The sequence below is a fragment of the Hoplias malabaricus genome, chromosome 15 (assembly GCF_029633855.1).
Source record: "Hoplias malabaricus isolate fHopMal1 chromosome 15, fHopMal1.hap1, whole genome shotgun sequence".
Classification (NCBI taxonomy): Eukaryota; Metazoa; Chordata; class Actinopteri; order Characiformes; family Erythrinidae; genus Hoplias; species Hoplias malabaricus.
In genome coordinates this window covers 22,469,180-22,495,447 of record NC_089814.1, presented here as the reverse complement: position 1 = coordinate 22,495,447, position 26,268 = coordinate 22,469,180, and the positions used below count along the sequence as shown (strand labels likewise).

At 38.2% G+C, this 26,268-nt stretch overlaps 1 protein-coding gene across 4 annotated transcripts; it reads left to right on the top strand.

Annotated features, from left to right (window-relative positions):
- The first annotated feature begins 2,827 nt into the window (after nt 1-2,827).
- Nucleotides 2,828-25,434, top strand: mtmr1b (myotubularin related protein 1b). Of its 4 annotated transcripts, XM_066645890.1 has the most exons (16): nt 2,828-3,049; nt 5,670-5,775; nt 9,471-9,536; nt 12,724-12,799; nt 16,023-16,117; nt 17,094-17,201; nt 17,352-17,453; nt 17,707-17,790; nt 18,506-18,655; nt 19,678-19,866; nt 21,059-21,244; nt 21,500-21,706; nt 22,515-22,607; nt 22,756-22,869; nt 23,204-23,380; nt 24,220-25,434. In XM_066645890.1, exons 1-16 carry the CDS (start codon nt 2,925-2,927, stop codon nt 24,367-24,369), a joined length of 2,028 nt encoding a protein of 675 aa, XP_066501987.1. In that variant the 5' UTR covers nt 2,828-2,924; the 3' UTR covers nt 24,370-25,434. The 4 variants fall into 4 exon arrangements, with proteins under 4 accessions (XP_066501987.1, XP_066501988.1, XP_066501989.1 ...); XM_066645891.1 differs by lacking the exon at nt 9,471-9,536; XM_066645892.1 differs by lacking the exons at nt 2,828-3,049; nt 5,670-5,775; nt 9,471-9,536 and adding an exon at nt 9,547-11,991.
- The last annotated feature ends 834 nt before the right edge of the window (nt 25,435-26,268 follow it).

Below are 26,268 nucleotides of genomic sequence, written 5' to 3'. Positions count from 1 at the left end.
TCAAAGGCAAGAATAGTTGGATCCTCTAGTGCACTGCGTCTCAACCAGGTCCAGCAGGCTCCCTGCCCTGAACATATACTGCTTTCTCTTTTCCCAACACCTGGTCCAATAATCAGCTCATAAACAAGTCCTTTCAGAGTTGCAGTGGGAGTGTTAAAGCAGGGACACCACTAAAATTGGCAGGGGTGAGAAACACTGCTTACAGATCTATTGTGTAATTTCTGTGTTGTTTACTAGAGAGCAGTTAGCAATTCACACCTTGATAAAACGAAACCCAAATCTCGGGGGTGTTACAGAAAGTAGATTAAGCAACTAACACCACGTTCACAAAAACCTGAGATTTTCAGTTCCAGAATTGAAGATCAGAGAAGGGGTTTGTGTCAGTTAAACTGGTAGCTAATGCTCTGAAGCTAGCCTGCATTTTGACTGGTTTATTTAACTAACCTGGACTTAAGCCACAATACTCATGTCCTTTATTCCTGGCTCCAGTGGACATCGAAGTTTAAATTTTACACAAATCTCTGCATCTGGAATGTGGGATTACTAATCCTCCAATATCATTCCCTGATAAATTTCTATGTTAATGTAACAACAAATCACAGTCTGTTATCTATAAATGTACGGTGAGAAACCGCCAGCTGTAAATTTCACCGTAAATATGCTGTGAAAATGTATATGACATTACAGCATTTTTAGGCAATCATAAATTTTACATTCAAGAAGTGTTTTGTTTACAGTAGTTTTCTGTTAAAAAAAACAATATACACCGTTAAAAAACAAAACATATTTTTACATAAAAAAAACTAATTGTTTTGCCATAAAATTAACAGTTAAATAGTGTCACAAATGAGAGAACAGACACTGAGATATAGCCATACTGCATGCTATATTCAGCTTTTAAAAAGAGGTATTGCCGAAAGTAACAGAAATGTGCGCAGTATCTGGGGGCCACACTCCAGCTCTCAGAACACAGGCTGATGGTGAACTTTCCTGACGAGAGCACATCTATCTCGTCGTAACACGCACAAAAACACACACACACAAAATCAAAAAATCTCAAAGACACAAAAAAAACAAAGAAACTCAGACTATCACAGACAATATGGAGCAGCAAGGCATGCTGGGAGCTCTCTAATGCGTCTCAGCTCCCCCCATTCAATTGGCCACTTGTACCACTCATAATGGCTATGTACATATTCACAACCACTGAAGCCAGAAGGCCAGACTCTATTCACAATTCATAGATTCTTCAGGAATCTACACTGTACAAACTTGGTCATAGTAATCCTGTGGCATTTTTGATAGGAGTATTAACTCACACTGAGGTGGAGTTACAACAAATCTTTACTTTAGAACAACAGCAACACCACCATCAGTGACTGTGGGGAGATGGTATTACATACAAAATTGTGCAGTTTATATTAATAGAGGAACTCTTCCTCAAATGACAGAACTGGGTAAACGACAATATTCATTAAATATAATGAACCAGCTTTGAACCTGTGTCTTGGAGGTGGGTTGGCTCTTATGAGCTTCCCCCTGGGATTCTATCATTTATAGCCCAGACACTTCAAAGTTTCACAGATCCTCTGCCTGTGTGAGAGGTGGTGTCTGGTTTTACAGGCCTCAGCCTTTTTCCTATTAGCTAAATAGCCAGAAACAACTCATAAGCCATGCCTAGTTAGGCTACAATTAAAGATTTTAAGTAGTAAATTGCAAAAATTCATAGTCAGTTCTGGAAATGAGGGGTGGCATGGTGGCGCAGCAGGTAGTGTCGCAGTCACACAGCTCCAGGGGCCTTGAGGTTGTGGGTTCAATTCCTGCTCCAGGTGACTGTATGTGAGGAGTTGGTGTGTTCTCCCTGTGTCCGCGTGGGTTTCCTCCGGGTGCTCTGGTTTCCTCCCACAGTCCAAAAGCACACGTTGGTAGGTGGATTGGCGACTCAAAAGTGTGTGTGTGAATGTGTGTTGCTCTGTGAAGGACTGGCGCCCCCTTCAGGGTGTATTCCTGCCTTGTGCCCAATGATTCCAGGTAGGCTCTGGATCCACCGTGACCCTGAACTGGATAAGCGGTTACAGATAATGAATGAATGAAAGTTCTGGAAATGGAATGCTGTTCTAGTCTAAACCAGATGTGTGGAACACACTCCATGTCTCCAGTCCTATAGTTCAGCTATGACATATTGAATTAGAATGTGCATTAAGGAATTACTGTTTTTTAGCCTGTTTGGTGGTTTGCCGTTTTAAGTCTTTGTGTGTAAATATGTGTGCCAAATTAACATAAAGAATGGAGGCAACATTTCACCAATTTCTTTTAGAAAACAGGTCAGCCTGAAGTGTGCCAAACAATTTGTGTTTTGGAATACGGTAAGCTAATTTGCAATTAGCTATCGCTACATATGTAATCATTCATAAAGATGATTGACTGAGCACTCTACTGAAAAACAATAAGAAAAAAATCAGACTTCAGTGTTCATTAATAATAACAGTGGGCTTTATCCAGAAAAACATGTAGCATGATAAATACAGATAGCATGTAAAAGCTGTATTAAAGATGTGGCAAAATTTGAAAAGAAAGCTGTTGTACAATTCTCATTAAACCATGCCAGACACATTTTGATGGATAAAGAAGCTGCAGTTGAAATGAGCATTAAACACAAGTAAACACTTACAAATAGTGTGAGAAACCAAAAGATGTTAATTTACAGTTTATTACATCCGGACGGGCTCTTTTTGAAGTTAAAGGGCTTAACTGTGCATTCTGGGTAACGTAGTCTTCTAGTTAGAATCCGTGACGTCGGCAAAGAGGCAGTGTCATATTTGCCAACGTTAGGAAACCCAGGCGAATGTGGAGCAGAGCAGAAGAGTGTGTGACACTAACAAGACTCTATTCACACACTCTCACACACACACTGCAGTAGTGAAATGGACAAACGCTCGAGTTGCAGCAGTTCAGAGAGCGCAGCGCCTCACACTAATTCAAACAGAAAACACTCTCGCAGTCCTGCGAGTTCTGACTCTTGCACTTCGAGCATGGAAACTCTCGACAGGTGAGTGCGGATTTCACTTGGTCGTTACGGAACGATAGTGTTTGAGGTGGTTTAGTTTTAGGCGGCCGCTAGAAGAGGTTTCTGCAATTCCAGCCTGTTGCTCCTTGATCTGAACTGCGCATGCGCAAAACATCATGCGTGCGTATACGTTGCCGAGATCCGATGTTTAATAAATTTCTTCTACTTTAAACAGATACAGCCTTTTTATTTTGAGCAGCAGGTGCATCCTGTAGACACGATTCCAGTTTTCTCACGAACTGTAATGACGACAGTGTACTTTGCTTATTTTATTATACATATTTTAGATTTTTTTGGTCTATGGTATTTTCTAGCTGTGGGAAAAGACTTGTGTCCTTTTTTTTAGGAATGGTCAGATTAGTTATTCCATGAAACATAATAGAAAAGGTAATACATTTTGTTGCGTGGCCGGTGATCTTTGAGAGCCTGCATGTGTACTGATCCTTATAAAAGGGTGGAATATTTTAACTTATTTACATATGATGGTAAATAAGACCTTAATATGAGTGGAATAATCCAGTGGTGTAATGTATTTTGATAGTAACAAAATAGACTTTTCTGTTAGTGCTTAGCAGAAAAAGTTTTATAAAAGGATTTATTACAAATATCCTGCAAATGTAAATGGTTAAAAAGAAACTAATCAAATGAGTTTATATGTAATGCTCCATTGAAGAGTAACTTTTTGAGGCAGAATTGTTCACAGTAGTTATAGGAACCAGTTGTCTGAAGAGCTAGATTATTTTAAAAGCTACTTCACAGAAAGCTACTCTATAGACATTAACATTGTTAGCCAGAAACATTGTTTTATAATTGAAGATTTTAACTAAAACATCTTTTTAAAAATACATGAAAATATGTACAATTGTACAATTAAAAACTCTGAATTAAAAATCTCCCAAAATAGTAATTTTGCACGAAAAAGGAATTACAAATTTTTAACTTTCAATGACAGTGAATGTAAATTTGGAGCATTTCTATTTGTCCATTCATCATTAAAATTTCACACAGTGTTAAGGACAGCTGCTGTGTTCAAATGATGTCATAAAATAAATAAATTAAAAAAAAGGGTATTTTTAAATGATTGAAATATTTCCTTTGGCTGGCCAGTAAACATAAACGATTTTGAGCCAGAAGCACACTCCACACAAAGTTAGGGGCAGTGGTAAAATTAGAGTGAAAAAATGTGTAGAATTTTCAGGTTACAGCTAACAGTCCACTATAAGAAGGTGAATATGGTAGATATAAAGGAACATACACCAAAGGCTCTGTCTTTTCAAGGAAAGATGGTTCATGGCTTAATACTTTGGGCCAAACCTCATGAGAGAATTTTCATACAGTTTATAAGGAACATTTTCTTTGTGAATGGTTGCAGAAAATTTAGGTCTTTCACAATCCACCGTACATAATATTGTGAAAGATGCAGGGAATCTGGAGGATTCTTAGTTTATGTATGGCAAGGCTGGAAACCATTATTGAATGTGCATAGTCTGTGAGCTTCAGATGGTGTTGTATGAAAAATGATCATGCTGTTGCGATAAATATAACCACACAATCTCAGGAATACTTCAGAAAACTGTTGTCACTCCTGCCTCTGCATCAAGAAACGCAACTTGAATCTCTGTTTCACAGGGGGAAAGAAATTCATCAATTATATGCAGAAATGCTGCAGAGTTCACTGGACCTGAGCTAATCTCAGATGGTTCAAAAGACAATAGGGATGTGTGCAGTGGTGAGAGGAGTCAACATTTCAACTTGTTTTTGGAAAAATGGAATGCAGAGTTGTGCCTAAGGGACAGTTATCAAAATGTCCAAAGCCAACATCTCTCATGGTATAGAGGTGCCTCAGTGTCCATGGCATGGGTTGCATGCAGATGTGAGGGGTATCCATTGGTGTGGTGGCATATATTGGGATTTTTGAGATACATACTCTGCCGTGAAGGTGATGTCTTTTCCTGGAAAGTCGGTTGTTAGTTCATCAAGACAGTGCCATTCATCATTCTGTTCTTGGTACAGCAGCGTGGCTCAGTAGAAACATGTGCATGTGATTGACTGACTTGACTGCAGTTCAAATTAATGTGGCACATCATGAAGAAGAATCTCAAACAATGGTGACAACAGACCATTGAAAAGCAAAAAACTAAATTTTTTCCCCAACAATTTGTATCCTCGGTTCCCAAATGATTAAAGAGTGTAATTGGAAAGATGATGTAACACAGTGATGTGATTAAATGTGATTAAATATTTTTGAGTATGTTGCAGGCATCAATTTCAGAATGTGTTTATATTTACAAAATGCAATTAATTTGGTTAGTGAAATCATTCAACATCTTTTCTGTGCATATTTGTTATTTAAATAATGGTTCAAAAGAATTTTACAAGCAATCCAAACTTTAACAAGTTTTATAAATAAAATAGCTGGGTTTAGATTGTAGATAATCCAGTCTTTGTTTCCTAGACTAGAGTGCAAAGAAACCGTAGATAGTAAGTTTCTCTATAATGTACTGTATTGTATTAGATCAAAACACTGAATGATTTTATTTACACATCAACCATTGACTTCTGCAGAAATTGGACTTGTTCTTTAAGATGTATTTTTCTTCAGTCCCACAGGTGCCCATGTTGAATGGTGCAAACAGTTAATTGCAGCCACAATCTCAAGCCAAACCTCAGGACCTATTGCATCAGAAACCATCACTCGTGACTTCAAGGTATATAATATATGTGTGATGGAGAAAAGACAGACAGAAACATTACTCTGTTGCCTTGTGTCTGCTTAGGAAATTCATTACAGATGCTTCGAGGGCTTAAGTGTACAAGAAGATTAATAGTAATCACTTTAATATCCATGTTATGCACTTAAACATGATTTGAATCTTCACTAAAGCAAGTAAAGTATAATTGTACTGAAATAGGGAAGTAACATGCAAAGTCTGCAGTGAGCAGAAATGCATTGCACTGCGATGTTTTTGGCTTTTTGCACCTCACCAGTCTTTGAGTTGAATTTCTATCCTCTTATGCAAGACAGAGCTTACTGCAGACTGAGCGGGAGTTGTTTGGTCTTTTTAAGACCTGTTCATCGAATGTCTCCTATGTGAACTCATTCACTCAGTGAAGTACAAAAATGCAGATTTATGACCAAAATCTCTTCCCTGGGCCTCCCCTGCAGCTGAGAAAGTACTCCTCTAAAACAGCTCTGCCTGGTATCTAATAACTTTCCCATTGAAATAAGTTTTTAAGCTCTCTGAAAGCTATATGTAATCTAGGTTTAATGGTATTATAAAGATGATTTTAAGGACTAAGTAGGAATCATGGTCAAAAATCACTAGTATAAACTTAATCCCTTTGCAGTTTCTGCTTTTATCTAAGTGGTTGAAACAATTGACTACTAAAATGACATTTGGAGTATAGTTGCATATAAGCTGTATTACTGATTATAGAGCCCTCTATTGTTGCATCTCTGGGCTCAGCATTGCAGAAACATCTTTATGTAATATTGAAGGTAGGAAAGAAATGCTCCTCCCCCTACCTCTTCATTTTAAAAGTGAATTACACTCTGCGGGAGCAAAATTACAAAACCTCACTTAGTGTTCCTTTAATCATGAAAGATTCTTGAGAAAGACTTTTTATACTACCCTATACTATTATATGGGGTGACCATATTTTGGTTTTCAGAAAAGAGGATATTTGGGGCAGGATCATGGAAAAGGAAACACCTTGGAATGTTGGGTTGGGGAAGGGTTGAGGTGTAATTTCAAGTAATTGCTGTCACTATAGCAATGTGTTTAGGGTAGGGGTGTAAATATTTTCATGGTTATGGACGAATTTGTCAACTATTTTATTGAACTTAAATCCATGAACAGATATTAATTTAACAAGACAACTAACAAATGTCATTATTACCATATAATCGTATTCCTTTCCATTCAACATTTGGCCCTAAACAGTAATAACAACAAATAAAAATTAGTTTAGCTTGTCAATCCCTGACATTTTATGACCACGGAAAGCCTGTTATTTCCTGTTCATACCAAACTACAAAACTGAATCTGTCAGGATCACGGGGCAGACTGATGGAGGCGGAGGCACATGCTAAAACAAGTAAACTCTTTATTTATAGAAAGGAAATAGAACAAAACAAAGATTTAGGCAAAAACAAAACGAGGAACAGACGAGAGACAGACTTGAGCAAAATCGAAACAAAACGGAATGAGGAAAGAGAACGAGCGACAGACAAGACAGACAGACTGGAAGGAGCAAAACAACAACGGAGGAAATGACAACGGTGAAACAGCTGAGAACTGTGGAGACAGACAGACTAGACTGAGTAACAAGGCAGAGGAAACGAAATGACCAATAACCAGGAAGTGACACATGAGGGCTTAAATACCTGACACAGACACCGGACACCTGTAACAGATAACGAAGGGGCAGGATAACAAATAACACTGAAGAGGAGGAGGAACAAGGGCGGAGACATGGACAATAACAAACAGAGCCATGTGCTAAGTGAGCACATGGCGGGGAAAACAGACACGACAGGTCAAGGGCATGACAGAATCACTGGGTTAAAATGACATTCAGGCGACTCGTTCACACCAGAAATCTCATGATCATGACAGAAACTAGATGTCATCAGGTAATCCAAAGTGACTCACATTGATTTATGGAGAAACATTTTGAAGTGTGATAAAGGACATTATTAAAAATAAGTAACATCCGCTTTATCAGTATAAACTGCAGACATAGGACACAAAATACACCCATTATGACATGGTAAATAGTCTTTTTTTTTTCATTATATTTTATATTTCAGCTGCACTCCTGCCCCCTGAAAGACTGAGAAACAATGAGTTACAAAGGTTGAGGACCCCTGGTCTTGTTTTTTGGTGTGGGTTATGTGGACAGACTAGATGACTTTCAGATTTGTAAACTATTATGTGAAAGTCACAGAAATTTCTCCAAATATGGATGAGTTTATAATATATTATCTTAAACACTTTCAACACATTTGTTTTCAAGACTCTAGTAAACTACTGTAATTTTGAGTCCACATCTATAGGGAGTCAAAACGAATTGTATCCCAGTTCCTATCTCAGATCTCGGGCCCCTTGAAAGATTGAGCTCACATGCCCCTTTTGCTCTCTTCAACATCATCAAATGTCATCAAAGTGTACACTTCAAGGATGTTCTTAGCGTTTAGGGCAAGAATTAGGACAGGGCAAAGACTGCAGACAGCAAAAGACAAATCCTGGACATTTTTGGTGATTTAGAAGTCCTGATAGACATGTCCAGGAGAAAGAGGATGTATGGTCACCCTTATGGTGTTTTCACACCTGCACTTTTTAGTCCGGTTAAATTGAAATCTGGTTCATTTAAACCCTTGGTGTAGGTCGCTTGGGCAGGTGTGAAAGGAATAATTTCACTCGGGTTCGGGCCAAAACAAACTGCACCACAGTTTGTTTGGGACCGGACCAGTCCCAAATGAACCCTGGTGCAGTTTGTTTCTGGTGGGAATGTGATCTGACCTCAATCCGACCCAACAATATGGTATGCGCTACAAGTCGGTGCTAAATGGCATTTGTAGCCAGGGGTTGCTTTGCATATTGGACGCAATATGCTTAAACTTTAGCTGCTTAATGGATTAATGGATCAGAAACGGACTAGAACACAGGACTTTCTTCCTGTGTCTATATTCTTGCTTCAGTCTCAGTCAGGTCTGACCAATCAGCAGTGAGAACATTCTCACATGGTTTGCAGTGTCAAGTTTTGATGCACTTGGATTTTTCAATGTGAAAACAAACCAAACCAAGGGGAAAACGCTCCAAGATTACAAGCTTCTTAACTGATTCGGACCAGAACAAACAAACTACAGATGTGAAACCACCGTATGTTATATAACTGTTATATAACTCTAACATGATTTTTACATATTGTAAGCATTTCTTCATAAGTGTCTGCAAAATAATACATGTGAATAATTTAATAAATATCAGCAACTCTGCTATGCCCAAAAGGCTTGAACAAACAATAAATGATAAGCCATCTCCATGAATTAGTGTATATCACTATGTAATATGTTTTGGGTTCACAAAAAGTGTCTAAAAATTCTTTTAAGGATAAGAAAAGGCTTATTGTGGCTTTTATCTCTTTTTGAAACTCTGCTTCTCAGTCTGTATGAAACTCCACAAACTTGACATTTCATGTCTTGTTCCTCATTATTTACTTTCAAAAACAACACCTCTACCAAAGCCGCCTTAATGCTTCTCACTGTTCTCCAAAAGCCCTGGAGCGGCCACTGGATGGTACAATGGCTGGAAAAATGTCTGTAATCTCCCCTTTTGTTCCTTCTCTTCTCCCGTCCATCTCTCTTGTTTTCTTGTTGTTTTGCCATTTTTCACTGTAGGACTATGATGTTGCTGCTAAAGGATTTGCCTTGGACAGCGATCCTCAGCATACACCCTCTTCCTTGGCAAGTCTATGTGTGTGTTTGTCATTGTGTGATTCAGTACACCCAGAAGAAAAGACTACACAAAGACATGATGTTCTAAAAGCTTCACCAAGGAATACATGATAGCGCAAGGAACAATGAATGTTCTGCTGCAGTGTTTTGGGACCTGTGGATTAGCAAGTGAACTAGCAGGTGTAATGTTAAATAGACAGTAATCCATAGGTAGCAGTGTATTCATGGGTTGCAGTGACATAAAGTTTTCGGTGTGGAAACCTCTTCCCCCTGTGTTTAAAATGATCTTATCCTGCTGTCCCTGCGCCTTGAAAGTGAAACAGATTCTTGGAGGGGGAAAAACTTTAATTGTGACTGTCTGCCTATATTATTCCTCTGGTTTGGTTTAATAAAGTAGTTATCCTTCTGTAAATGTGTGTGATCCTTTAGAACAGGGGTTTTCAAACTATGGCCCGCAGGCCATACAATGGTGATTTAGGGTAATTTTTTAAAGCTGTTTTTTTTCTCTGGCTGCAGTCGGATGCCCTGAAAGATGTAAAAACTGTGAGCTGGCACTTTGATTAAAAAGTTTGGGGACCCCTCTATTAGATCCATTGGATCCTATGAATGTTAATGTGGCTAATAGGATATAACATATTTTTTCTCCTCATTGTGCAACACAGTGGGATTCTTTACCCTCCTGAGGAAAAATGGCAGTGGGCTTCTCTCCAGCACAGGGAGAAGAGCTGTGTATGAGTTAAATATATCCATCGTTCCCATCTGTATACATTAGGGTGGCACTCTGAAACCACACAATTTGTACCCAATATGGTCCCAATGCCAGAATGTATCACGTGACTGCAACCCATGGATACACAAGTAAGCAAGTAAATGTAATTGACGACCACAAAAACATGAGTAAGAACTAGTTTATAGAATACAGTAGAGGAAGCAAAACAGCAATCCATGACAATAAGTGAAAACTGCCACTGTACATGAACACATTCTTAAATTCTAATCAGCCTACACTGCAAAATACAATTATGCAACACTTTTTAAGCCAATTTAATGGTGAACAAAGGCTGGTGAGGACATTGAACCGATTAACTGAATTCGAATTGACCCTTACTTAGCTGTCATTAATTATCGACAATATGGCATTTTGTAGTTTATTGTGCCTTCAAGAAAAACAAGTCTCACATCTAAAGCTTTATTAGAAATGCATTAAACCCTCATCTAACATCTGTCATTGTCCTGCCAAACTCTGACACCCAGCCTCTTTGTTTCCATGACAATGATCATCGGGGCTGCAAGGAGCCATTGTGTGCTGGGTAGCAACGGCGTCCTGCACTGCTTTTCCCCTAGTTTGTCCCCTCTGCCCACAGCTGGACAGCCAACAGAAAGACTGCATTCTCCTCAGCATGTTCTATTCTGAGAGACTTGCCAGACAGCCTGGCCATTGTTAGAAAAGCTGTCCTCTGGGTCTCTCAGTCATCTGCTGAATCTCCACTAGGGCTCCATTGCGTGGGAAGTCTGTTCCATTTGGATCAAGTGTAATAAGAAGTCTTAATAGTAAGTGTGCTGTTCCGTGACAAAAGGTGTCACCTTTTGGGAGGAGCACTTTTACTTTGGGAAATTTAAACCGAGCAAGCATGGATTTTTAGGGCCAAACTCTGGGTTGTGTGAGGAATGAATGCTCTATTCGTTTTATTAGTACTGAATGTATTTTCTGGCCTTCAAAGTTGCATTGACATCATAGTTAGTTTAGATATTTTTAAAAATAAACTGCTTTGCCTAAATTTGTTCCTTCAAACTACTGTGGCTTTGGGCAGTGCTCTAAGTGCAAGAGTAAAACCAGTGTTTATCTTGTTTATTTTTAAGCCCTGGACAATGGAGAGGGTATTTTCCTTCAGGTTGTAATGAAATGCAGCAATGAATCGGAGTGCTTGCATAGGCTAAATGTGGCCTTTTTCTCCCATTAAAGTCTTATGACAGTGGTTCTCAAAGTGGGATATGCATTGGTATTGCAGTGGGGGTGTGCAGCAAGGTTGATGAATGAGATGCGTAATGCATGTCACTTGTATTAATTCCACTCTAAAGGTGTGTGGTAATTTCATTTTGATTTGTTCAATAAGAAGTTGCAGTTTTGTTAAAATGTCATTGTTTAAAATAAATGACAGTGGAGTCTGTAAGCAATAATGTGTGTATGTGTATTGGAGTGGGGGCGGAGCTCAAAAATATTCTCATCTACAAAAAGGGAGCACTGCAGAAAAAAGTTGACTTTCAGAAAGTGGGAACCACTGCCTTAGAGCACAACTGTCAACTGTATAAGACTGAAAGTGACGTAGATGTTTTGTGAATAGACAGTCAGATAGTTGCCAGGCAGGCAGCTTGACAGCAGGCAGATTATATGCTTTAGACAACAAGGGAATGCAGCAGGGAATGCTGAGTGGTTGCAAAGGAAAACCTCATGCCGTATATTCTTGTATGTAACCATTAATTATGTAACCCAGTCTTATTTTTTGCAAGCTTGAGATTTCACTAAAAGCTGTTTCTAGAAACATTATTGGCTGCAGCCTCTGTGTTGTGTTGTTGCTGTAATTACATTGTAAATGCTTCCTCTTTTCTCGCAGTCACTTTGAGATCTCAGTAATTGCTCTTGTCCTTTTGCATGCACTGACTTGCCTGAGTTGCTGCTTTGTGTTTTTTGTTTGATGTTTGAACTCTTGGTCCAAAAACAGGGAAAAAAAAGTCTGACTTTATATTGTCTTTAATAACCATGTAAATACACATTAGCAATGCATGTAACAACTGCTGATATATCCACTCTTACTAAAGTCGTGGAAAATGCTCATATGAACCAACTTCAGGTTTTACTAATTTACTTACATGTAATTACATTTTAACTATCAAAATACATTCACGTACTTGCATGAGAAAAAAAAAAGTGTATATATACATATGTGCATTCTATTGTAATCCATCTGTAACAGAAGATAAATCAGCAGTTGTTCCAAAGTTATTTTATGTATATTATATATATATATATTGTATGTTTGTATATTTAATTTTAGTAAAACTGGTCTTGACACCTAATATAGTGGGACCAGAAACTGACTCGGATTACTCTAGTTGGCTTTATATCTAAGGGTGTTCATGTGTTAAAAAATAATGCTGAGTGTTTTGTATTTTATTATTATTATTATTATTTTGTAAGGCGCTGAGGGAAGGCAATAAGCAAGCCCAGATGGAGGAGGCTCCACGTGTGCCAGGGGAGACCATCAAAGCTATAGGTAAGGTAAGGTAAATAAAAAAATACCTGTTTGAGATTCAGGAATTCCACATGTAAATGCAATACCTTTAAATGTTGTTGTTAATCTATTATTCGGTAATTACAAAACATCATTAAAAAACACTACATAAAGTTTTTACTTTAGCTTCAAAACCATTGTGACGCTTCACTGTCCTGTAATAAGCAGAATAGAACCTCTGTCATTGCTACTCCGCACTGCAGAAACTGCACTTTGTATTTTTTGGAGGAGGGTAGGGGGTGGTGTGGCTTGGTCAAGAGCACCTCAGCTGTGGATTAATTTTTTTTTTTTTTTTTGCCTGTTCTGGAAACTGAACCGGGGTCCCTCTGGCCTCAGGCCCCCCCTAAGGCCATGGCATATTAATTACACTTTTAAATAGTTTCAGAACAGAGGATACTAATTGTTGTAATTTTGCAGGTGGATTTTGTTCCCCAAAAACAAACTCAAACATGGACTCACCTGACCACAGGACATAGATCCACTGTCTTTCTGTCCATCTCAGATAATATTGGGCCCTAAGAACTTGTTAGCAGTTGTGCACAAAATTAATATTTGGCTTCCACTTTGCAGTTTCAGTTTTAGGTTGCATTTCTTGATGCAGCGGCGGATTGTACTAAGTGACAGTGATTTTCCAAGAACTCCCAAGCCCATGTGTTTATGTTCATCATGGTAGCATGCTGGCTTCTCAAACAGTATTTTCGCAGATTAAACAATGTGGGCAGCCCTAGACTTATGGTTAGAGAAGTAAATTTGATGTCAGAAGCTTGCTGGTTCAATTCCTGGGATTGGCAGTGGAAAAAAATTAATCCACAACTGAAGTGCCCTTGAGCAATGCACCTAACCTCCAAACTGCTCCCCAGGCACCGAGGAGATTGGCAGCTCGCTGCTCCGGTCGTGTGTGTGTTCACTGCCCCTAGTGTGTGTGAACAATTGTTCACGAGTGTGTGTTCACTACCACAGATAGGTTAAATGCCAAGAAGAAATTCCCTAATGGCAACAATTTTTATCCTTCTTCATCTTCTATATCGCCAGAGGGCTCGGTGGTCTGATGCACTCAGCAGACATTTCCACCCTTGGCCTTTACACACTAAAATTTCCCCTGACTCCCTCGATCTTTTCATGATATTATAAAATGTATGTGATGAAAGACAGACATTCTTTGCAGTTTTGCATTGAAAAACGTTCTGTTTGAACTGGTTGACAATTTTTTAAATTATTTTTCTCACAAATAATGCAAGCCAACTTAATCATGTCACATCGAATAAGTATGTTGTTAGATGAGACGTCCCTAATGGGCTTGACTTCTTAGTCACTTATGTAGCAGGCTTTAGATTCTCAACATGTGGTTGCTATTAGCACCAACGTAGCTTTAACACTTCATATCAGCAAACTTCATGTACTTGGTATTATATCACAAGGAATACCATGCTCGAAAATGTATTGTCTCTTTTACAGGCTTTAAAATGTTATTATATATATCACATCTAAATACTCATCCCCAAAAAGTTAGGATTTCTTGTAAAACCGATAAAGAAAAACCTGTGATTTGTTCACTCTCCTGAACCTCTATTTAACTGAAAAAAACCCATTTTCACTACCTCCCAGTAGTTTCAGTTATTCTGGATATCTATAAAAATGTTTAAATAACAAAACACTTTTTCTATATACTATGTAAAAAAACACAAAAAAATAAATTAACCTCATAACTAAAACTAATAATTTATTTATTATGAATGAATAAACTGATGAAATACAGACACATTACCGATCTTATTAATTACAAACAATTAATACATTAATTCTTTTGGATTCTGAGAATTCAAAATTGCTGGAGTTTTGCAAGTCGAGCCTTTGCCCATAAAGGATTTCCACATCCCAAGAATTTGTGGTTGATGTTTTCTGATTATTCTCTTCATGTGGCATCATAGGAGACAATCAAGCACATGCACTTTGTCTACAAAGCCACCGTGTAGTAAAACGTACAGAATGATGCCTGCTGTGCACCTCCCAGAAAAGGCCTAACCCTAGATTTGATTGCAGCATATGTCTCTCTAACATCCCAGTATATGCCTCCATATCAATGGCACTTATGCACCCCATGCCACGAGGGATGTGTGGCTTTTTCCTCTTTCACTGATAACAAGTATGGACCATTTTGTATTTGGCACTGAAAACTCAAAGTCTGTTTTTCCTGAAAACAAGCTGAAACCTAGACTCATCTGACCATAATAAATATCCACTGTCTTTCAGACCATCTGAAATGAGCTTGGGCCCAGAGAACTTGGAAGAGTTTCTGAATGAATTTTTATCATTCACCTTACAAATGTGGCCATGTATCACAGCAGCATGACGGTATCACATGCAGTGCCATCTGAGGGCTCAAAGGTCACAAAATACCTGCTCTATGCTGACTGAGATTTCTCTATATCTCACATTCTTATTATTATTAATATTATTATTATTATTATTATTATTATTATTATTTTCAGTTTTATTTTGAGTGATGTCCAATTTAAGTTGTTTTTTTAAATTTAAATTTGTTTTTCCTCACAAATTGTCACGGCTGAAGGGAGGAGGGAGGTGGATGCACATGGAAGGAATCTTTTATTTACAAGACAAAAGCATAAACAGTAAACAAACACGTGTAGGGAGGCACGAATACAAACTAGAAATCAACTAAACAGACCTAAGACAGGAACAAACAGGAAACAACAGTGAACTGGTGGTGACACAGAAACAGAAATAAACATCCACACACACAAGACCAGACAAGGGAGTGCTGAGAACAAGGGACTGTATACAATGAGCACAGACTAGGAACACCTGAGAGAGAGAACGAGAGTGCAGAGCAACAAAGGAGACACGGGAGGAGATACTAATTACAATGCGGGCTAGGGCGGATCTAAGGAAGGAGACAGGAACAAAACAAAATCTGAGCCATGTGCTCCTTAGTACATGGCAAACAAGGAACCTCATAAACAGAGAGAGCAGAAACACAAAAAACTGGGCAACAGCCTGACACAAATTTTGGTACAAAGTGCTGAGCCATGACCCATCTTTGTATGCAAAGACTAAGCCTTTGGTTGATGCTCCTTGTATAGGTTTTTTTTTTATTTACCTACTTATAGCAGAATACTTCAACATAGTGTAACTTGTATATTCAATAAACCTTTTATGTAATACAGACATTGATTTTTCCTTACAGCCAAAGATGTTATGTACATTTGTCCTTTTTCTGGAGCTGTGAGTGGCACCCTGACCATCACTGACTACAAGCTTTACTTCAAAAGTCTTGCTCGGGTAAGCCAATTTGTCTTTATTTATGATATTAACATTACATTAATTATTGATTGCACGTTGTAATAGTTTGAAATAGTGACAGTGTTCCAAACCTGTACAGCCCTATTTTATATAAGGAATAATCACACTAAGTTGAAATATATTGCTCAGTAATAATAAGATATAACAACCATGCTTTACATTCAAATCCATCTTCCCGATTGTCAAAATAACATTATTATTATTGTGGTCAGTTCTGCCTCTGCAGCACCCCCTCTGGTTCAACACTGCTATAAGCGCAGATGACATCATCCCAAAATATAATGACGATCACATTCTGAATATCAGGCAAACAAGTAGTGCTTTTCCACTGCATGAGTCCTGCACTACTCGACTCGACTCGACTTGACTCAGCTCGCTTAAAGTTTGTCACTTTTTTACTAGCACAGCTCCCCCATGAAATTGAGCCAGTGATGTCACAAAACCCTGTAACAGGAGTCACTGGCTTTGAAAACCACAACAACGGCGATGGTGTTTTTGTTTTTCTGATTAAAACGGCTCCGGGCCACAGTTCTCACAGATCTGTTTTCCTCGTGGCACGTTCGGCTTTCGCTGGAAATTGTCATCAGCCATTGGTCCGAGGAGAATTTTAAACTCTTCAAAACACCTCGAGGTAAAGTTATGAGCTGCGAAGTCCGATAAAAACAAATGTGAAAGCTGCTGTAACTTATAAGATTTTACGAGCTGCGATTTGTGCTGGATTCGAATAAACTCTGCATTTCCTGATTAATCTGGCCAATCAGTGTCCTGTTGGGTTTACACGTCATGATTTAGTACCTGCCCGACTCGGTTGTGGAGTTAGCTATGATCAGTGGAGTGCAGTCACGCTAAGTTCTTTTGAACAAGCGTGAAGTAAGAAAAAAAATTATTTATTTATGTGCATTATTATAATTGTATTGTTATCTTCCTTGCTTATTTTTTCTACACTTTCTTGTAGGATCCGCCATTTGTTTTGGATGTGAACCTGGGAGCTGTTAGCAGATTAGAGACTATAGGGGTACAAAGTCATGGAGAGAACACTCGAGGCCTAGAGATAGTCTGCAAAGTAAGATAAAGTCACTTTTTTGTTTGTTTCTTTCTTTGTTTATTTTTGTTAATGTATATTGTTATTTTTATTTTTTTATTTATTTATTTATTCATTATATATTTTTGGAAATGTCTTACACAAACACTTATTGTTATCATTCACTCAAAGGATATGAGGAATCCAAGGTTTGCCTATAAAAAGCAAGAACAAAGCAAGCTGGAGATCTATGAGATGTTGTCCAAGTACGCCTTCCCCCTCTCTAATGACATGGTATGATCTAAAGCAAGCACCAGTATAGTATGATATCCTATGATAAGCTAAAATTCAGTCTAAAACGAAATAAATAAACAGATAAGCGTATCATGGATAACCTACTGTAAAACAGATTTTAAAAACATGTAATATTTTAAATAGTGAACATTGCATTCTGCTGTTTAATGATTGTGCCACTTGAGTCTACTGTCTTTTAATAATGACAGTCAGCTGGACTCTTCATTCTGACATCTGCTCTTTTGGTGTGCAGCCACTCTTTGCCTTCAGGTACCAAGAGAAATTCCCAGAAGATGGCTGGAAGGTCTATGATCCTATAACTGAATATAAGAGACAGGTATTTCCTGCACCAACATACGGACAGTTTACATAGCAATATGAATTTATTCATTTTCGATATTTCCTGCCAGGAAAGAAGTCACTTGCAACAGACCACAGTGTACTTGTATACTCTTTCATTACTAACAGATGGAGATCTGATCAGAAGTTTTATTAGATTGCTGTTACTGCAGTTTTCACCAGTGTGACACACATTGCTGACTCCAACTGAAAATTGCAGCAGGCAGCTCAGCCAATAAAACATCTCCATATTCCGCTTCAACAACTTTAAAAGAGATAAATGTGTGGATTAATTGGGACAAACTTCTTGCAGCTGCTGTGTGTGTGTGTGTGTGTGTGTGTGTGTGTGTGTGTGAGAGAGCGCATGAGAGTTCTGGGATTTAATATGTATTTCAGCATTAAAAATAAGTGATTTATGGAAGTTGTGACCAACTTTAGGAAAACTATTAATTTGTGTTTTTAAAAAAATAGCTCATTAAAGTTTCCAGACATTTACAGTCATTTTCAAATTATTTCAAGTCGTTTTCAGAGCTGGATTAACTAGCACTGCTTTGTCATGGGGTGTTTAGATAGATGAAGTCCTGCAGATTGTTGTGAATCATGTCTGCAAGTTCAGGCATTCCTGAATTATGATGTCACACCACTAATTGTGGGCTTGGTTTTTAAACTGAGGCTAATACAGGGTGTGTGTATTGTGTATGTGTGTTACGCAGGGTCTGCCCAACGAGAGCTGGATCATCAGTAAGATTAACAGTAGTTATGAAGTGTGTGAGACATACCCAGCATTGCTTGTTCTGCCTGCCAGCATCAGCGAGGACGACCTGAGAAGGGTAGCCAACTTCAGAGCAAAGCGTCGCTTTCCCGTTCGTACCATTTTGAAATGTATAAAATACAGAATTCCTGATTTAGGATATATACCCAAAACAGCCATAACATTTAAAACTATCTCCTTGTTTCTATACATATTGTCAATTTTTGGAGTCCCCATTACCATATAGAAGCACTGTATAATTTGTCAGGGCCCTTTGATTCCTGTTCAGTCAGTGGCAAGGACCCACCCTTGGTATGATTTGGGTGGTGGATCGTTCTCAGCGCTGCAGTGACACAGACATGGTAGTGGTGTTTCAGTGTCTGTTGCTGTACAGTTTGTGTTGGTGGAACTCTAGTCCTACATCACTGGATTTTCTTTGTTTGGTGGACTAGTGTCAGTCCAGCAGTGACACTGCTGAGTTTTTAAATTCCAGGAGCACTGCTGTGTCTCATCCATTTTTACCAGCACAACACACACACACTAACACACCACCCATTTCCTGACACTGGGGCTTAGTAAACACATTTGCCCAGTCTCAAGAATGCAAACAGAGTGGAGAGTATCAAATGTTGAGGAAACATCATAAGAATAATATGAAATGTATTTTTTTTTATTAAAATCACAAACATTGCCTTTAAATGCAATGTACTTAATTCTGGAGACTACTGTTCTCACAGCAAAACAAACTCCCCCTCATGTTTGTATTCATCCATTAATTTAATTCATTGAGCCAGGGCTGTGTATAAACACAGGAAATTTTTCCAGTGTGCAAACAGACCAGAGAGCTAGCAAATGATGAAGTGCATTAGATTAAAATTACAAACATCATCTTTAAAACATCCATCGCCAACATCTAGTTCACAGATAAAACAGAGGTTTTGTGGCACGTGAAGACCTTCACCATATTTAGCAGGTGGTTTTAATGTTACGCTGTTACCTGTATACTTTTAACAAATGTTGATGGTGTTGTTTTAGCAGTAATGTAGTTCTGTAACATTATTAAATAACAGAAAAAAAGTAGTGACTGCAGAACATACTTCTTTGAAATTGAATACATTTACCTTTTATTTTCAGGTGCTATCATGGATTCATCCTGAGAGTCAGGCTTCTATAGTGCGTTGCGGTCAGCCTCAGGTTGGCCCCTCGGACCGCCGCTGCAGAGAAGATGAGCAGTACCTCCAGGCCATCTTGGATGCCAATGCACAGTCACATAAACTCTGTATCTATGATGCCAGGCAAAGCAGTGTGGCAGAAACAAACAAAGTGAGTAACAGGATATCTGAAAATGAGTCTGTTGATTAAGTTTCAGAGGTTAAATGGTGCTAGCTCTAAGTGTCGAGATAAATGTGTATATGTGTCCAAAGCATTTGTAAGCACCCAAAAATGTGTTTGGAATGATTTGGGTCAGTCTTCATCTTCAGACTGCAGTGATTTTAGTCATGAAAATGGTTCTTAATTTTGCAAGTCAGTTAATCTTCCACATAAAGGAGTTATTTTAATTTTTAGTAATTTAATGTAACTTGAACCAGCTTAATATATGGAAAAAAAACAGAATTCTGTTGCAGGTCACTTAAAGCTGGAGTAGTTTAATTTGTGGAAATCAGTAGTTTTAAAATTTCTCCCACCTTCTAAAGCCACTTCTCTAAACTGTAGGAACGACACAATGTGCATGCATTGCTCTGCAATCAGCCAAAACACTAGAGCTGAATCTAAAATATCTCTCCACCCTATGTAGTGCACAGTGTAGATAATAAAGTAACACTTTTATAGCGAAACCATTTGTATCCTTGTCTAACATTTAGTGAACTGTAATATTAGGTTCATAAATTGTAAAGTGCGCTATGGTGATAAGAGTACGTCTACATAGGCAGGTAAGCCTTCCATTAATATTGTTTGGTTTAAATGAAATGATTGGATTGAGTATTTACAGTCCTGTTGCGTGGGTAAAACACAAATGCAAAGTTGTGTTTATTTTACTATCAGGATGGAAAGAGTATTTAAAGAATTTTTTTAGAAAAATCACCTACTCCATATTTAAATTCAGCATGTTGTTTACGGGCGGCACGGTGGTGCAACAGGTAGTGTCTCAGTACCACAATCTCCAAGTCCCTGGAGCTGTGTCCATGTGGGTTTCCTCTGGGTGCTCCGGTGTCTTCACATGGTCCAAAAACCATGTTGGTAGGTGGATTGGCAGGTGGGAGTGTGTGTGTGTGTGTCACCCTGTGAAGGGCTGGTGCCCCCACCAGGGTGTGCTCCTGCCTTGTGCCCAGTGATTCCGGGTAGGCTCCGGACCCTCCGTGACCCTGAACTGGACAAGCGCTTACAGACAGTGAATGAATGAATGAATGTTACTTTAGGGACTTTAAAAAAATTCAAGTGTGTTGTGCTGTAAATATAATAATACTAAAGCCTTTAAGACAAGTATACGTTTGTTATGTTTGTTTTTATGTTTTAGACCAAAGATGGTGGCTATGAGAATGAGAGTTTCTATCCCAGTGTAGAGCTGAACTTTCTGGAGATTCCTAACATTCATGTTATGAGGGAATCCTTGCGCAAGTTGAAGGAGGTGGTGTATCCAGCTATTGATGAGCAGCGTTGGTTTTCCTCTATAGCTGCCACACACTGGCTGGAGTACATTAGGGTGAGAAGATTGTTTCCAGGCAAATGAACAAAATGAATGTATTGTGCTTTGTGCAACATTTTTGCAAGCCCTCCAGATCAAACTTTTATACTTATTTAAATATTCATACAAACATTTGTTTTTAATGTATATTTAGCATGCTAGTTTCTACACTGCTGTCACAGATATAGTAGATGCAATGTGAGGGAAGTTCTTTTCTTAGTTTTTTAGACTTAAGAAAATTATAAACAGCCCAATAATACACTCTTTCTGTAGCTGTTATTGGCTGGTGCTGTGCGGATTGCTGACAGAATTGAGTCTGGGAAGACCTCGGTGGTTGTTCACTGTAGTGATGGATGGGACCGCACAGCACAGCTCACCTCCCTGGCCATGCTGATGCTGGATTCATACTACCGTTCACTGAGGGGTTTCCAGGTGCTGCTGGAGAAAGAGTGGCTCAGCTTTGGACACCGCTTTGCCTCAGTAAGAGGGAGAACTTGGTTCTGTCAGAATTTTTAGCAAATTATCACGTTCCATTTCCATGTGACTTTTTTTTTTTGAATGTCATTGCCTTTTATTTAACCAAAGGCTTTGTCCAAGCATTCTAATTTGTGGTAGTCAACATTAAAATCTAGACCTATATAAAAGAAAAGATGGCATTTAGATAGATAGATAGAAGAACTACTTTTGATTTCATAAAGAACCATACTTAAGGTTAAGGTTCTTTACCCATTTAAAAGTATTAGCAAAAATGGTTCTTTATGGAACCAAAAGAGGTTCTTCTATGACATTACACAAAGAACCCTTTTTAGCACCTTTATTTTTAAGAGTGCTGTCTATCGGTACCAACTGTGCAGGTTGGTCAGTAGCGCCTCATTAAAAAATGTGAACCAGCCTGTTCCCACATGAAAATAATTAAGTTCAAATATCGGTACATATTCACTGATGATTATGTTAAAGTCAGACTGAGAATTGGTACAATAAAACAAAATTATAAAGGCTCTTGCTGATATGAAATGAAAAAGGCTGCGTCTGGTGTGCAGTTTACTTAAATAGGCTACAGAGGAAAAAAACTCAGTCGACTGAAGTAGTTGAAAAACTCTGTAACACTGGCATGTGGTACTTTGTAAGTGACTTTTAGCACGATAAAATCAATCATGACGATCATTCAGGAAACTATTATGGTTTGTTTAAATTTAAAATATCACCCAACCCTACTAACCACTTGGATCTCTGTCATTTATTTACATGATATGGTTGCATACTCTAACTGATGTCTCTTACCCCTTAGCGTGTAGGACATGGAGATGAGAACCATGCTAACTCTGAGCGCTCTCCTCTGTTTGTGCAGTTCATTGATTGTGTTTGGCAAATGACCAGACAGGTGGGTAGTATTTTCTATTTAGTATTTTCTTTTAAAAAAAAAACTGAAAATTTGTGAACTTATGTTCAGTGAATCAGAATGAAAGTGAACACACTCTGCTAGACATTGAAATCAGGGCCATTTCATTTTCTTTTCTCTGACTCCTCAGTTCCCTACGGGGTTCGAGTTCAACGAGCTGTTTCTCATTACTGTGTTGGATCATCTCTACAGCTGCCTGTTTGGGACATTCCTCTACAACAGTGAGCAGGAACGTGTTTCACAGGCAAGAGAACAGATAATCCAGGGCATCTATTGGGTAGATAGATAGACCAATTTGTATGGAACGCGGTTATTTTCAAAAAACACATTCTGTTGCGTAACACAACTGAAAATATTAACTCTAGGTCCTCTGCTTAGTTTTTTCATTAACTAAAGTTTACAGATTTGTAACTTTGTCCCAGGTGTTGCTCTATTGAAGATGACGTTTTGTAGTAATTACGGCATGGTTCATTTGAATGTACTCTAAAGTGAAACGGAAATGAAACTTGCATTTGCCGTGTAAAAAGGGTCTATTGTGATATCAGGATGAACTTCATATCCTTTGTCTCTCTCCTCAGGATGTGTATAGTAAGACTGTTTCACTGTGGTCCTACATAAACAGCCAGGCTGAGGACTTCACCAACCCATTTTACGTGAACTATAAGCATCATGTTTTGTTTCCAGTGGCCAGCCATAGGCATCTAGAGCTGTGGGTGAGCTACTATGTGCGATGGAACCCCCGCATGAGGCTACAAGTGAGTACTGTATAGCACTGCTTTCAAAAGATTAATCTGAATAATTTTCATTTACATTTAATCACAATTCAGGGGACATTTTACACACACAAGTGTATGTATCAATATGTCAAACAAATAGAATTCTATCCAACAATGTAGCCTCAAACTGTACAAAAGATTACAAAATTAACTTCTGTTGATTTAGTGTTTTTTTTTCTATTATATTCTTTTTTTCTATTACATTGTTCTTGGGTGGAGATGCCATTTGCAACAGTTAATCATGCAACACAGATGTCTACTTTTATCTATGAACATGTTCATTCTTCCAGGTTAAGCATGAATATAGTGCATTTTCTTAGCCCAATAAGAGCCATTTATTCACTTTCATTTTTTTCATTTTGAAGTTTATTGATTTAGACATTTTAATAAAAAAATATTTAACTGTTGAAATGTTCTTTGCCCCACAAATGAATTTAGCCATGTTCACTGTTTGACAAGTTTATTAATATTATTAATATGCAACTTGTTATACATGCATTTATTTGCCAATGTACAATGTATTTAGAAATGTACATGACAGTGAAAACACACACACACAGAGAAGTGCACCTGGTGCAGTGAGCATACCCACGGTAGTGTGCTGCGACAGGTTACCATCAAAAGCACCAGCTGTGGATGTTGAAGGAGGAAACATTGCAGTTCTTTTACTTCCTTTACAGCTTTATCAAAAGGGAATAAAAAGTCTAGTTCTGACTAAATGTGTGGGAAATTCCTGAAATATTAATTTGCCTTAAATAAATCTCTCATGACACCTCTGTCCTTACACCTCCTTCTGTATCTCTTTTTATTTTGATTAGATGCCTGTTCATCAGCATATGAAGGAACTGTTAGTCATGAGAGCAGAGTTGCAGAGAAGAGTCGAGGAGCTGCAGAGAGAAGCCTCTTCAACTCGCTCCCGCTCCTCTTCCTCAGACCTCGGCTGTGCAGCTATGCACACCACTGTGTGATGAGTGAAACTATTCGAGAAAACATTGCGCAACTGTAGAAATGGCTACACCTGATACAGTAAACAATGATTCAGCAGCAGATCAAGTTGTATACCACACCTTATTCAGGTTTTATCCCATAAATAACATGGCCGTAATATTCATAATCTGTATAATCTGTACAATATTCATTCACATTCACATTGCACTATCCCTGTGTAACATATTATTTGTGAGGTTTTAGGGATACACCACTGCAAACTCTAACTGTCTGTTTAACATAATACATGTGTGGTTATGTTTGTTTTTTGTTTTTTTTGTGTGCAGTATTCACCGTGATTTGTGGTAAGTGTGCCACCTGGTGGGAGAACAGTGGTGGTAACATGATTGCAGGGTGCCCAGTATGTGTTTTAAGCACACAACGTATAAAATAGATTGGCATAATAGAATAGTGATAGGAAGAAACTTTAGCCTTTTGCAGTGTTAATAATAATAATAATAATAAAACATTCCCAGCAAGAGAACCTCCATTAAATTACCAAGTACAATGCATGTACTTCTACTGTTCCACACCTATCTCTATAATTTTATTATCATTCGTTATCATTACCATTATGCAAGGCAGGAACACACCTTGGAGGGGGCACCAGATGTGAGAAGCACTCACACCTACGGACAATTTTTGAGTCACCAATCCACCTACCAACGTGTGTTATTGGACTGTGGGAGGAAACCGGAGCACCCGGATCAAACCCGAGCGGACACAGAGAGAACACACCAAACAGTCACCTGGAGCGGGGCTTGAACCCCCAACCCCAGGACCCTGGAGCTGTGTGACTGCGCTACTACCTGCTCCGCCAGTGTGTCTCCCTATAGGGTCCCATGTCAAGTGCAAAACATAAGGATAAACTCCTGGGTATCTGATCTATACGTAGTTGCATTTTTGGTCTCTTTATTATGAAAAAGCATGTGATATAGTTTATAAATATTACTTGTACATTATTCTCATAAATGTACTTTTTAAATTCCATTTTTGATGTAAAATATTTGTGCCTTACAACAGTGTTTTCCAAAACTGTATTTATTAAAAAGTCAAACTCAAACTCAAGAGGTCTTCCTTTTTGCCATTTACAAGGTCTTTATTCAGCCTTATACAAATTCATAGGTTGTATTTATCATTTATACTAGGTGAGTGTGTGGTGACCTGCACTGGACTGGCACCCTGCCCAGGTTGTGTTCCTGTTGTGTGCTCAATATTTCTAAAGACTTCAGTTGGATGTACCTGGAGGACATGATGTTATATGTAGCAGACACCAGTTGTATCAAATTTTGTAGATAATGTGGTGACTGACCAATGAGGGTTTTGTAAATGACTGTGAACCAGTGTATACTGCGACGAGAGTGTAAGGTGGACCACTTAATCAGAGTAAAGTGAGCAGTGATGAGTTCTAAAGGGGGCATTTGTTACAAACCTGAGAGCAGAATGGCACAGAGCATCAAGCTTCTGAAGAGTATTTACAACATATATATATGAACTATAAAGTAGTTCAATGTTGATCTCTTTCATAGCTTTTAAGAAAGTTGTAAAATGTCTCTACAGTGGTGGTGAAAGGGGATGTAATATTTAAAAAACTATTTTATTTTCTATTTAAAGTATGTATATATATATTTAACTTATATATGTTCAGAAAGGTAAAATAGTGTTAAATCTGTAAAAATAAATAAATAAAGTTATGTGCATGAATACATTTGAAATGTGTTTTAACCTAAAGCTAAAAATATGGTAAATCTATATCAAAAGCAACAGACAGCAGTTTTATGGCCATAAAAATGGCGTAGTAAACAGAGGATTTCACATCAAATCACAGTGGGTTTAAAACAACCTTAAATATTTTATAGTAGATTTTTGTAGAATTAATA

Bases quoted from the DNA above. Each gene is read 5' to 3' on its own strand.
- mtmr1b (XM_066645890.1), top strand. From the start codon at position 2,925: ATGGACAAACGCTCGAGTTGCAGCAGTTCAGAGAGCGCAGCGCCTCAC. The intron at 19,867-21,058 runs GTGAGTAACAGG...TTTATGTTTTAG, and splicing joins GTGTGGCAGAAACAAACAAA to ACCAAAGATGGTGGCTATGA. The intron at 22,608-22,755 runs GTGGGTAGTATT...CTGACTCCTCAG, and splicing joins TTTGGCAAATGACCAGACAG to TTCCCTACGGGGTTCGAGTT.